General features: G+C 41.8%; 1 protein-coding gene across 1 annotated transcript; it reads right to left on the bottom strand.

Moving 5' to 3' along the window:
• Positions 1-5,093: 5,093 nt before the first annotated feature.
• LOC134883163 (uncharacterized) lies at positions 5,094-10,161 on the bottom strand. The gene is made up of 2 exons (XM_063911378.1): positions 9,173-10,161; positions 5,094-8,673 (listed from the first exon to the last, which is right to left on the bottom strand). The coding sequence occupies exons 1-2, from the start codon at positions 9,769-9,771 to the stop codon at positions 8,070-8,072; spliced, it is 1,203 nt and encodes a 400-aa protein (XP_063767448.1). The 5' UTR covers positions 9,772-10,161; the 3' UTR covers positions 5,094-8,069.
• Between the last annotated feature and the right edge of the window lie 2,561 nt (positions 10,162-12,722).

Genomic DNA, 12,722 nt, shown 5'->3' with positions numbered 1-12,722 from the left:
CATTCTGACACAGGCAAGAGCTGCAGATTTCCTGTCCAGCTCACCTTCCTCGATCCAATGGCATGTCATCCCAAAAAAGCTCCTATTAGAAGCTGTCCATATATCAGCAGTTGTGCAGACTGACTGCACTTGTTGTAATTTTGTTTTAAGTTTGTCTTTCATGTTCATGTATTCACTTTGAAGTTTAGCCATCAGTGTCTTTCTGGTCATCACAGTTTTCCCCCCACTTAATCCCTCAATAAGTCCTTTAAATGCTGGTTCTTCCAGTATGCTAAAGGACTGGACATCATCCACGATGAAGGTTAACATAAGTGAGTTAACCTTGGATTGTGAAATGTTGCTCTGAAATTGTGTGAGCCTCGCCTGCTTTTCTTTAGGTGGTCCAGTCTGTTGTTGATCTGTTGTGTCCAGCTCAGGCCTCTTCTCATACTTTCCAGCATGCTTTCTCTGAAATAATCACACAAGGGAAAAAATATTACTATTCTCTATTTATTATTATTATTTTGATCACACAATTATTTTCATTCTTTCATCATGACTCATTAATGTTTGATCAACTTCTGTTTTATCTGAAATACATGTTCTAGTGTGCTGTTTACACAGGCTGTAATGCAAAAGTTGCTGATATGAAACTTGGTGAAATTAATTATGAAACTGTCCCCACCGATTGCATTGACTTCGGGTCAGCCCGCGCATCAATGCTGGCTACCACGTATACCTCAACGTTAGGTTTATAAAAATGATTCGGGACGCCTCTGCGACCATTGTCTTTCCTCGCGGCTAGCACTAACATTAACCAAAACCAGGATACAATTCAATGGCAACCCTCTGCACGCAAATTTTTTTCAGCACGGCTAAATGAATGTTCAGTTTAGCTTGCTAGTTTACTTAGATGGGTTGGAAATCAAATGAGTGGTGGTCACACAGCAAATGACTGAAAATTACACAGCATAACACTGCTATAATATTATCGTACATATCTAACTTCGATACACACTTGCTTGCGTTTCTTCACAAATGCGCCGTCTTAGTTTGAAATAAATATTAAGTGACACATAAGACACATACACGTAAGAGGGTGATAATAGTGTCGTTCCAAGCTAATAACTAGCTGCTAGTGTTAATAATAACGTTCAACTTACCTCGAGGTGTTTCTTCAGATTTGAAGTGGATGTCAACGCCGTTGACAGAACTTGTACTTTTGGTCTACACAACTTGCAAAGTACATATACATTGTTGTTCTCCACGGTCTTTAATTCAAAATTGTTCCGATATTGCCACGTATTAAACACATTTTTCCCAACGGGGGGTCTGTCTACAGATGTCGACGGCTCCTCCATCTTGAGTTTTGATTTGAACCGTTTTTTTGTCAAGAAACTACATAGGCAAATGGATGATGGTGCCATCTAGTGGATAAACGAATGAACTGCTTGTCAAATTAATAGATAGTTTGGCTGTCATAAAAAGTTTCATTGTTTGCAAGATAAAATGTAATCAGGTTATCCCCAACAATGTAACTGTAATCTAATTACGCATTTTTGTATTGTAATCTGGGCTGAATACAGTTACTTGATTTTTGTAATCTGATTACGTAATCCAGATTACATGTAATCAGTTACTACCCAACCCTGCCTAGCGCCCTCTATTGGCCAGCCGCCACTGCCCAGAAGTCAGTAGCAATCGGAAAAAGACGAACAAGCCCTTATAATGTCTTTTTATTTTTGGCTTATATGCATAACGTATTTATTGTAATAACGTAAACAAGTAAAAAAGATAAAGCCAAAGAAGGGCCAACCCAGCTAACAGTTAAGTCACTGCTACGTAACTTTATGACCAAACATGCGTTGCCGCCACGTAAGTTCACGTTGCCGATACGTGCGGGTGAAAGACGCGATAACGTTGCCGCAACATATCTTGGCGACGTTGCTCGTCCGTAACCGCCACGTACTAGCGACATCGCGGCAACCAAAAGACATACTGGCGACATTGTAACAACCTCCTTGAGAAATGTTGCCATAACGTCACCATTAGGGCGGATCTGCATGGTGCAGTCCTCATTTGCCCTAGAACCCCGAAAATCTAGTGTCACATTCATATTTTACCTGCGCTTGGCTGGTTGCTGTAGCTAATGTTCACCCCAAGCCTATTCAAAAGAAAAGACAGCTGTACACTAACAAATATCAAGTTATTATAGTTTTATTTCAAAATAATTAGGAATTTCAATGTTGGGGATCTTCCACCGGCCGTTCCATCCGACCCTGTGAAGACCAAAGAGAAGAGAACAGGTGAATGCATTTATATTCATTTTACATTCAGTCAAATGTGATTTTGCAAACTTAACTAAGAGTATGCAAATAGCTGAAGTTACGCCAGACTTTGTGTCTGGCCCGACATTCAATGCTGAGACAGCTGACAGCCTGCCTATTGAGTGCATCCAGGCTTGTTCTTCACTGTGACTGGCTTGCATCTTATTTATTAGTTGTAACCTATTTCTTATTCTTAGCCCATGAATTAGTTAAGTTTAACTTTTTAACGTTTGGATAGTTTATCAATTTATTAACTCGGCAGTATTTTTTGGCCGGCTGTCAACTACCTCTAGAATAGGCTACTTAGTTGCCAAGTAGACCTGTTCGGGATTTAATTGTTAAGCGAACCAAACAAAAACAGTTAATGTGATGTTAATTTCATCGGCCAAAAAACACTAAACCTGGATTAAACCAAACATAAAGCTATTGTATTGCAACGGAGATTTGTTAGCGATAGCTCTTGGTCTTTAACCACAAGAGAACAATAAGAACAAATCAATGTATAGGTACAGAGGTGTGGGGCAGAAGAGGTTTAGGATCTTGTTCAAGTACATAGTTTCAATTACTAAGTTGCCTCATAAACACGAGTTAAAACTACTTTTATGCATGCCCGCCGAGATATGTGACCCACTCTATCGAAATCAGTCGGAAGTTGCAACGGCTCATTTCAAAATAAACGTGGATTTGCGTAAAAAACTCGTTTTTCGGGGTTCCGGTGTTTTGTTTGATTTGAAATAAACAAAGTCTTGGCTTTCAGAATATGTAAGATGACAGGCACCCTTACTCGCACTGGGCTCTTCCGCAGCGCCGCACTCCCTCCCTCCCTCCCGCTGAAATATGAACGTAAGGCGTATAGTAATCATAGATAACACGGCAGGGTCCGTGACAGTTTGTTTTCATCTGATTTCAAATAAACAAAGTCTTGGCTTTCAGAATATTAAACTTGTTTCCGTAAATTCCGATGATAAATATAACTTTGAAGCTTGTAAAGGCATACTTACAAGCTGAGAATGGAGTAACGTCACAGTGGGCATAACAACAGCCAGTGTTTCTTGTGAGGGTTTCCCCGGGAAACAAACACAATACACACAAATGCAAAATACACTCACACTCGCGAGCTTCCCCCAGACCAGTAATCCAAACGAAAATATTTTCCCTCCTTACTACTTTCATCATATTAGCCGCTATTAACCAATCAAATCGATGGATTCCACAGAAGAGGAAACTTTGAAGGCCTTTTTCTCAAAATGATGACTCGGTGACAGTCATTATATAATGTGACATGTTTTGCTTAATATGTGGAGTATGTAGGAAATGTTCTTTTATTCGAAGCCCAGGAGTCGATTTAAAAGAAACGAAGCAAAGCTCCTCTTGTAAGTTTTAAAAGGAGTATTTAATAATGGATGCAGCAGTAGGTTTTACAAAAGTTTCACAGCTGTGGCCCAGTAGCTCAGAACACACTTGAGCAGGCCCAAAACATGAATAGAGTTCACGAGGTGTTCACTGTCAGAGGGTCCGAGCAAAAGAGATGATTCCTTAGTAGGCTACGTGCACGTAACTAAGGAGTTCTACTTCCGGCGCCTTGAGTGTACACGTACCCATTTCCGGTTCACTGCAGTTTTTGGTTTTGATCGTGAAAAGATGGCATATTTCGACCCGGTGTCTACAAGGTCTCCCAAAGATTGACGTGAATGACGTCCACAGGATTGTCGACCACTGTTCACCTGCACCCGGTTGTAAGCGTGAAAAGGGATTTAAACAGTACATATCAAGTTACATCCACAACTTTGAAGGTAAGTCAAGCTGTTTGCATTACCTAACGTCTCAGCTGTCAGCTCAGCTGTTAACGTGAGCGAGCTACATTGAATATCTAGCAGCTAAATACTTCTAAATCAAATCGTGTAAATGTACAAAATACTTTAAGTGTTATTCAATACGTTGTTATGTTGATACGATTAGCAACTGGTTGTGTGTATTTTAATTTCGGTGTTGTATTTCCCTTCAGTGCCCAGGAAAGATCCAGTGACAGGAGGAGTGTGTGTGAGGGCGTTATGTCATCCGTCAATGGACAAGTCAAAACCACCTCACAGTTTGAGTGTAGGATGAATGTAGCGTTAAGATAGTTACCCATGTTAACCAATTCACGTTATAATCTACCAGTGTATGCTGACGTTACTACTGTGTTTTCACTGATAGCAACCAGTGGTGTAGTGTAGTTTGCTTTCCCATGTATGCTGAACATCCCAGCTAGGTAAAATACATAAGATATGTCTAAAAGTTTATTTGAACCTGTGGAGTCTAGCTAGGTATACTGCAATTTTTAAGTGGGGATAATATGTGTACCTGTAAATCAAATAGACTGTATCACTGACAATATCAACACAGAACAAATCTAAAGAAAAAGATTATTAATCCCTTTTTTTTTTACATCTTGCTACAGGTGGGGCTGAAGGATTCAATTCCTGTAGAGCTGGTCCATCACAGCTGTACATGTGTAGCTGGATCAGTGTTGTGTAACCATTGTGTGGCTCTACTTTTCCAGTCTGCACATTATTCACAGCTTGACATTCCAGTTGTTCCACCCAGAGGTTGCGCTAGACTTTTTCATTGTCCGTCATTTTGACGGGCAGGGTCGTAAAAAATCCGTCATTGTCCATTATTATCTGTCATTGTATTTTAACTTTTAAATGGTTATATTAGGCCTAAGCCATAATGCTTATATTTAATAGCCTCAATTGTTTTTATTGACTTATTGTCATAAAAAAAATAATTCACAGAACAAGCGTGTTTTAATAATAATTATTTATTATGCATTTCTTTTCTGACGATCAGAACTTTTTCAGCTGTGAAAACATAGCGGCTGTGCCTTAGAACGATGGGCTATTTTAGCCGAACGAAGTCAATTATAGTGAAAATACAAACAGCTCAAGCAGCTCAAACTTTCCTTCTTGGCCGCATGGATTTGAACAGTGCGCTTGCCTGCGTGTAATCAAAAGTGTCAATGGATTCTGCTGCCGAGGCGATTGACATTAAATGCTGCGCCTTTGCCTCCGACAGACGACTTCTCGTGGCGGTTTTTATTTTATTTTGAAGGCTGAACCCCCGCTCAGCTGCAACACTAGACACTGGGATAACCAGCGCCACCTCAGCCAACGCTCTAAAATCGGGAAACATTTCCCCTAGCGAAGTGATGAGCAGCCGACAGGAGCCCCTGAACGAGGGATTTCCCGACCCTGCCAGCACTCTCTTCATCGGGAGAAAATCCCTCTGCATGCGGTACAGGAGACAGCGAAGTGACACAAACGACTCAATGCATCTCTTTTAAATAGCAAAATTACGCCCACATGCTTTCTGCAGATGATTGAGAAGGGGAAACAGCCCACTGAAACAGGTAGATAGCCTACACTACTGCAGCCATAGGCTACATCTCAGACTGTGCTAATGGCACAGACCGCTAATGGTTTTAAATCGGAGCATGGCTTTGAGTGCGATGGAGCTGAACTTGCGCAGCTGGCTACAATGTATCGACCCACTGAACACCAGAACAGCCGTAACGTCGGCTCAGATTGAAAGTTGGTGTCGGCAATGAAGCTTATGCAGAGTAAGAAAACTGTCACAACTTGCCTGGTATTTCAATTGTGATTTTTATTGTTGTGTTTATTATTGGTAATGATCATTGTAAAAATCTGTCAAAATGACGGACGGCCTTCAGATTTTTCCGTCATAGCTAAAAAATATCCGTCAATGACGGACATTTGTCGGTTAACGCGACCTCTGGTTCCACCAGTGCTGAGCTGTACGGAGAGTGAACAACAGTGGCACAAGCCAAGAGCCATGGCAAGTCTCGGAATAATGTAACTATAATTACAATACTACATCTACCCACCGACATCATAAGCTCATCCCTGCTATTTGTGACCTATATTCACAGGGTATTAAACCAGGTCCCATCGAAAAGATGGCTGTGATGTCTGCCAAACCAAAGCAGAGGACCATGGCCGAGGGAGTAAGGTGAGAATTTGTTTTCTAGTTAGTAGCCTTTTAAGTAATTTGTTAGGCCTACTTTTCTCAACCAATCAAGAAAACTGTAGTTGTGTTATGTTTAGTTATTACATGATGTATCTTACTGATGTTTATCCAATTTTCATATAGGTCCACACTGTACAAAGCCACCAGTGGAGAGTTGCTGGACCTGTCTGTTCTCAAAGTGTCAGAGATCTACAAAGAGTTCACCCCTGTTTCTGCACCAACCATTTGTACAATGGGTATCACCTGTGAGGTGCCACTGGTGAACTGTGCACTGGGTTTGGTACAAGTAGGTAGTCCTCTTTCATATCAACAACCCATGGCAAGAAGTCGCTCTGTTGCTCACCCTGATGCTCCACCACGTCCAGATTTGCCATTGGCTGGCTGCAGACTGGAAACATTGTGCTTTATGTCTGTTTTCTCTGAGCATCAACAGCTGCACTTCAAGTCACTTGAGGTTACCTGGGAAATGGCTAAGAACATAGAGGGTGCAACTAGGGGCCAAAGTGCATCTACAGACTGGCATAGACTGAGAAAACCTAGACTCACCTCATCACATTTTGGGGAAATATGCCATGCAAAACCTTGCACCTTAGAAAAGATGGCTGACCGGTTGCTCAAAGGGGTCCGTCAGACAGCAGCAATGAAGAGGGGTCTCGAAATGGAAGATGATGCCATCGAGGAGTATTGCCAGCTCAAGAGGGTGAACCACTACCCTTGTGGTTTTGTTATACACCCTGACACACCCTGGTTAGGCACATCCCCAGATGGGGTTGTCTTTGACCCAACAGAGTGTTCTGAATTCGGCCTTGTGGAAATAAAATGTCCACACATTAAAAGCTATGTGGATTATCCACATCTGAAAATGAAAGACAGCAACCTGGAATTGAAGCCAGGTCATGGCTACTACTGGCAGGTGCAGGGTCAGCTGCTCCTAACGGGGATGGAGTGGTGCGATTTTGTGGTGTTTGCGGAGGAAGACACCCTGATTCAAAGAATATACAGGGACAGTGATGTGATACAAAAAATAAGAGAGAGAGCAGACTTCTTTTTTTTCTACACATACCTACATAAATATCTGTTGTATGATCAGTAAACAATGAATTCTTAGAAATGTCTTGTTCTGGTTGATTTCTCATTATAATGTGAGGCCTTCAAGTGGGTTGTTTTAAGTTTATTTATGGAGTTGTAAAATGTTTAGGATTGACCACTTCACTTAAAGTGTACACACCAATGTATTGCTAGATTTTAAACCAATATTCAATATGTGTGAGGACCACTTGAGGGAAATGAAGGGAAATAAAGTTGATATAGATTTCAAATAAATAATTTAAGTAAAATACAAGTCAGTATATGTAAGGCAAAACAAAATTGTGGTGTGAATCAGTATATTGTTTGTCAAATAAATAAAAGAGGAGCAGACAGCCATGAAGCAAACAGTCAAATTTCTACCTGGCAATTATGTTTTCTCCATTCTTTAACCAGAGGTCCATTTTGGTAATTGCACAAGATGCAAGCTACGGTGAAAAGCTGGTTAATGCTCCCACAAATCGACAAAGGGATTACAGTATCAAAAAGTTTGTTTTCTTTGACCCGCCTTATTAGCCTCTCGACGTGAACTCGCAGCCATGCGATTGACTGTGTCTCCAGGACGTCCTGTGCTGCCATTTGCTCCTTGTTGGAGCGGAAGGCAGGCCTGTGCAGTTTTCCTGCCACAAGATTGTCCACCCTGAAGCCCTAGTCCACCATTACAGCCATGTCAGGGGAGAGGAGAGGTATGATGCCTGACAGTCTAAAGAGCTCACGATCACTGATAGAGCCCCCATAGAGCGCAGAAACAAATGTCAGAGGACCATGTGGTGCCATGCCAATCATGGCCTTGAAGGTACAGTGCGATTTGTAATGTGAATACACCTCACTCTGTAGCATAAGTGAGGATGGAGTTTGGCACCGCAGCTCTGTGCAGTCAACAATGACCTGAGTGTCTGCATATTCCTTGAACTCAGGAGGTAAGTTGGCTTTTATCTCCTCAGGGGTCATCCAGATACACACAGCTCCCAGTATGCAGTATAGAAAGTTGGCCCAGGTTGTGATGATCCTGCTGGCTGTTGTTCGATGGATGTGAAATTGGTGGCCAAGCTCTCTCTGTGTGCATTCAGTTGATAAATAATTTAGAAAAAGAAATAGCTCATCTATTGGCAGCAACTTGGTTGATTTATGGGATGTTTTCTTCTCTGCCACACAGACCGATGTTTCTTTGGCACTTGTCACACGGATCATCCTTGATGTTGCTGGCTCGATGAGCCTCCAGAATGCCATCAGGTGGTCATAAGAATGGAATCTTTCAAACAAAATACAAAAAAATAACATTGTTAGTCATGGTGGACTAATTTAGTTACACAAGGTCAATTATCTTACTTTTTACTACTACTAATTTACATGAAGAGAAGACTTAACGAATGGCTGTGCCTAAACATCTGACTGAGTGCTGTAGGTAGTACATTTTCGGGCCTAATCATATCATTAAACATAAATGACAGTAATTTTACTTTTGATATTTGACACTTGAAGAAAAATACTCTTGTGGCACTGTGGTTAAATTAAAATACTCTTGTAAGGTGGTCTTTTACCGGAGACATATTTAACCATGTGTAGCCCATCTTTACTTTCACTGAAGTATAGGACTTGTGTGATTTTTAGTCTATCAATGTTAAAATGTAGGCTACCATCTAGTAGCATCTACCAGTTACATGATTCAAAGAGTCTGGTATTAGCAGGCTAGTTAATATGGTACAAGACATGTATTTAAGTGCTGTGTCATATGACAATATACGACTTACCTGGTATAAAATCGGATGTCCTCGTCTGACCCGGCATATCGCCTCAATCCGAAACAACTCCGCAGCTGGAGAGCCTCAATTTGCAGCTCCATCTCCTTCATTTTCTGGTGAAGACTTTCATTCTCCTCGGCCAACTGATCCGCGATCATAGCTGTTGTTTGAGTTAAACAATAATCATGATCCGGTGCGAGGGGAGCCACCTCCATCTCTTCTTCTGGGTCGACAAGAGGAGGGCTCTCAGCTCTGGGTCTCCGCTCCCAGACGCTCGCCCTCGGTGTTGGTACTTGAAAGTTATTCCAAGCAAAAAGAGCAGGGACGGTCCCTTTCTTCAACCTCCTCAATTTCCCCGGATTGACAACAAAATCGTCCTTTATGAAATGCCTGCTGCAAACACGAGTAACCTTGCTTGGTATGAAGTCGTCCCGCTGTACCTTCACCATCCATTCGGCTCGCACAGACACATCAACCGGAAAGCTATGGAAGCTAATAGTACTATTGTACCGAGACGAATTTGTACAAAGGGGTACACAACAATGTAGGGCCGACTTTTTGACTCGTTGATACGACATCCTTCTCTCTTTTATCCAAAATCCGCTCATTGTACTACATTTTACTCTATTACTCACCAACTTGAAACTAGCATCTCCGGGAAATCACCACAACAACACGACCTACCGGAAGTTGTCGAGCGTACACGCAACACACGGAAGTTAGCCGGAAGTTCCATTGTGCTCGTAGCCTGTTGCATAGCCTCGTTGCACGGTAACCGTAAATTCTACTTCCGCTGTTACTTGTATGCGCGTCTAAACTTCCGGTCGAACACTTCCGTGTTATGATAGCGTTTGACAGCTGGATACCGGTAACCGGCTTTTACTATTTAGAAGTGTACAATGAGTGTGTTCACAATAAAAGAAAGACGACTGACCTTTCAAAGGGTGGGGACATCGGCACTGCACTGTTGTGTACCTCAGTGTACGAATTCTTCGAGGTACAATAAGCTACTTTCCTTTCATCCATTTCCCGTTGACCCGGCGGTACGGGCCGAGTGGCTGAGGAGAATCCGAAGGGATAATTTCAGTCCGACGAAACATTCAAAGGTCTGCAGTAGGCACTTTAAAAGCACAGATTTTGTCGTGACAGCCGGGGGACTAAGAAAACTCCAAAAGGGATCAGTCCCTGTTCTGTTTTCTTGGAACGGGTTTGAGCTATCGGCACCTAGACCGAGTGTTTGGGAGAGGCGCCCGCGGCCAGATGTGGAGAGTCCCGATGTCTCTGACAACGAGATGGAAATCGCGGCTGTAGCTACTGACCACGACTACTCGGTGTTGCCACAAACGGTGATACGAGCAAGTGACTTGGTTGAGGACAACGAAGCCTTGCGTCGGAGGATTTTGGAGCTGGAACAGCAGATCGAGGGGCTACACCTGCGGCAGAGGTTTGGGTTACATCGTCTGACAGCGTCGGATGACAGCATTCGGTTCTACACCAGATTTGCGTCCTACCAGCATTTCCAGGCATTTTGGAGACTTGTGGAGCCTGCCGTGAACAGCAAAATGGTGAGGATTACCAGCTCGAAAACCGCCTCAAACAGCAGCAGCAGTTCCCCTCAAACGGTAAGTGCTTAGTCTTTCTAACATTGAAAAGTCGAGCAAAGACCACGTTAAATTATAAAAGTAAGTAAAGCTATTACCACAGTAATATCACTATGTAAGCGCTAATGTTAGCTATGTAGCTACAATAATATTGTGCCATAGTTACAACTTACCTTCATAATTGTCGATATAACTGGATAGGTACATTTTGTATCCCTTATCACGTTTGCTCTTCGGTGTAGAACTGCCCATCCGAACAAGTCGGTGGACATCTGAGATGGAAATGTTTGGGAGATCCTGCAGGCATCTAGTGTAGAAACTCGCCATGTTTGACGTTCACCGATATCACACCGGAAGTTTAGAAGCGCATACAGTAACAGCGGAAGTAGAATTTACGGTTACCGTGCAACGAGGCTATTGCGCTTTGTCCAGAGGTCGCCTCTTCCTATTGGTCGCCTCCAGTCGTAACAGTACTTCCGGTCAGTTTAGTGTATACGTGGCATAGGGTCGTCTCCCTCCTTAGGGTATTACAGCGTCAATAAGGAGAATTAAACATTGTGTGTTTAATGTATAACACCACAAGTAATTCCCCTATTCACTCTTTATCCAGATTCTGTCCGCTAAGGAAACCAACGCTCAAACCCACAGTTTTCTTCCGTCCGGCATCAAGTGTCATCAGTGTTGTATACATCCGGTTACAATAATAAACCATTTCAAAATAAGATTGCAATTTAAAAATAAAACAGTGTTGTGGTTACTCGGAATATTGATTATCATTTCTTACAATTACAAAAGCTATGCTGATATCATTAGAACGCTAGGAATCCCCTCTTTCCAACAGTGTATATAACTCAAAATGGGTCTTCGGGTCAATGTGACTGATTTTGATGTGCTAACGTCAGTTAAATGTGAACAACACAGACTGACTGAATCACTAATGCTAACGTTAGCTACATTTGAAAAGTCGGTTTAGCCAGTAAAGCTGGCATGTTTGGTAACTTAGAATAACGCAAAACGATGTTCAGCTGCAACAGCAACGTGATTTAAAAAATGTGAGTTAATTAACAACAATAAGCAGGTCTTACCTTTGGTAACTTGGCAGTCACGAAGTGAAGTTTGGCAGACGCAGATGATGAACTGCCCGCGCAAAATGCCGTAAGGCAGTAGAACTGACGACCTCCAAATGAGTAGAATTTATCAATATTTTTGCATTTTTTACGCTACTAAAAATATACCATTAATTTCCACTCAGTAATCCACAGCTGATTTTATTCAAACAAAATTAAGTAAAATTAATAAATCATTCAAAATGGTTTGAATTTAGCTTAATGTGATTCCAAACTACACAAACTATTGTGTATGATTTACTTTGTATAATTTATTTAATAGTAATTGACCCCAATCCCAGTTTTTACAGTGTACTGTGAAACTAAATAATTATAGGCCTACTGTGTTGGTTTTTTTTCTCCTATGACCCTCCAGCAATTTTACTATTTTTACTTTCCAATTCTATATTAACAAAATAATAATTTTAAACTCCATCTATTTGGGAAATCTCACAATTAACAGTGTCTGCATTGAATTTTCATTGAGCCTATTCTGAAGCTTGACGTCACGGTAAGTAAATGACCACACCACTACGACTCGCCGCAACATTACTTGCGTTACCAAGTGGCAACGTTAGCAAGTGACTACACCACTATGTCGCGGTAACGATATTAACAGCACCATAGGGCAACGTCAGCAAATTACCACACCACTACGTCGCGGCAATGTTACTCCCGGTACCAAGTGGCAACGTCAGCAAATGAACATATCACTATGTTGCAGCAACGTATTTATTTTACTTGATGGCAACTTCCTATAGGCAACGTTGTGGCAACGTCACTCACGCTACCGCAACGTTAGCAAAATGACCAAGCCACTACATTGCGGCAATGTAATGTGGTTACTTAATG

This window comes from Eleginops maclovinus, chromosome 20 (assembly GCF_036324505.1).
Source record: "Eleginops maclovinus isolate JMC-PN-2008 ecotype Puerto Natales chromosome 20, JC_Emac_rtc_rv5, whole genome shotgun sequence".
Lineage (NCBI taxonomy): Eukaryota > Metazoa > Chordata > Actinopteri > Perciformes > Eleginopidae > Eleginops > Eleginops maclovinus.
Note: the sequence above shows the minus strand (reverse complement) of the source record. Positions and strands in the feature narration are given on the sequence as shown.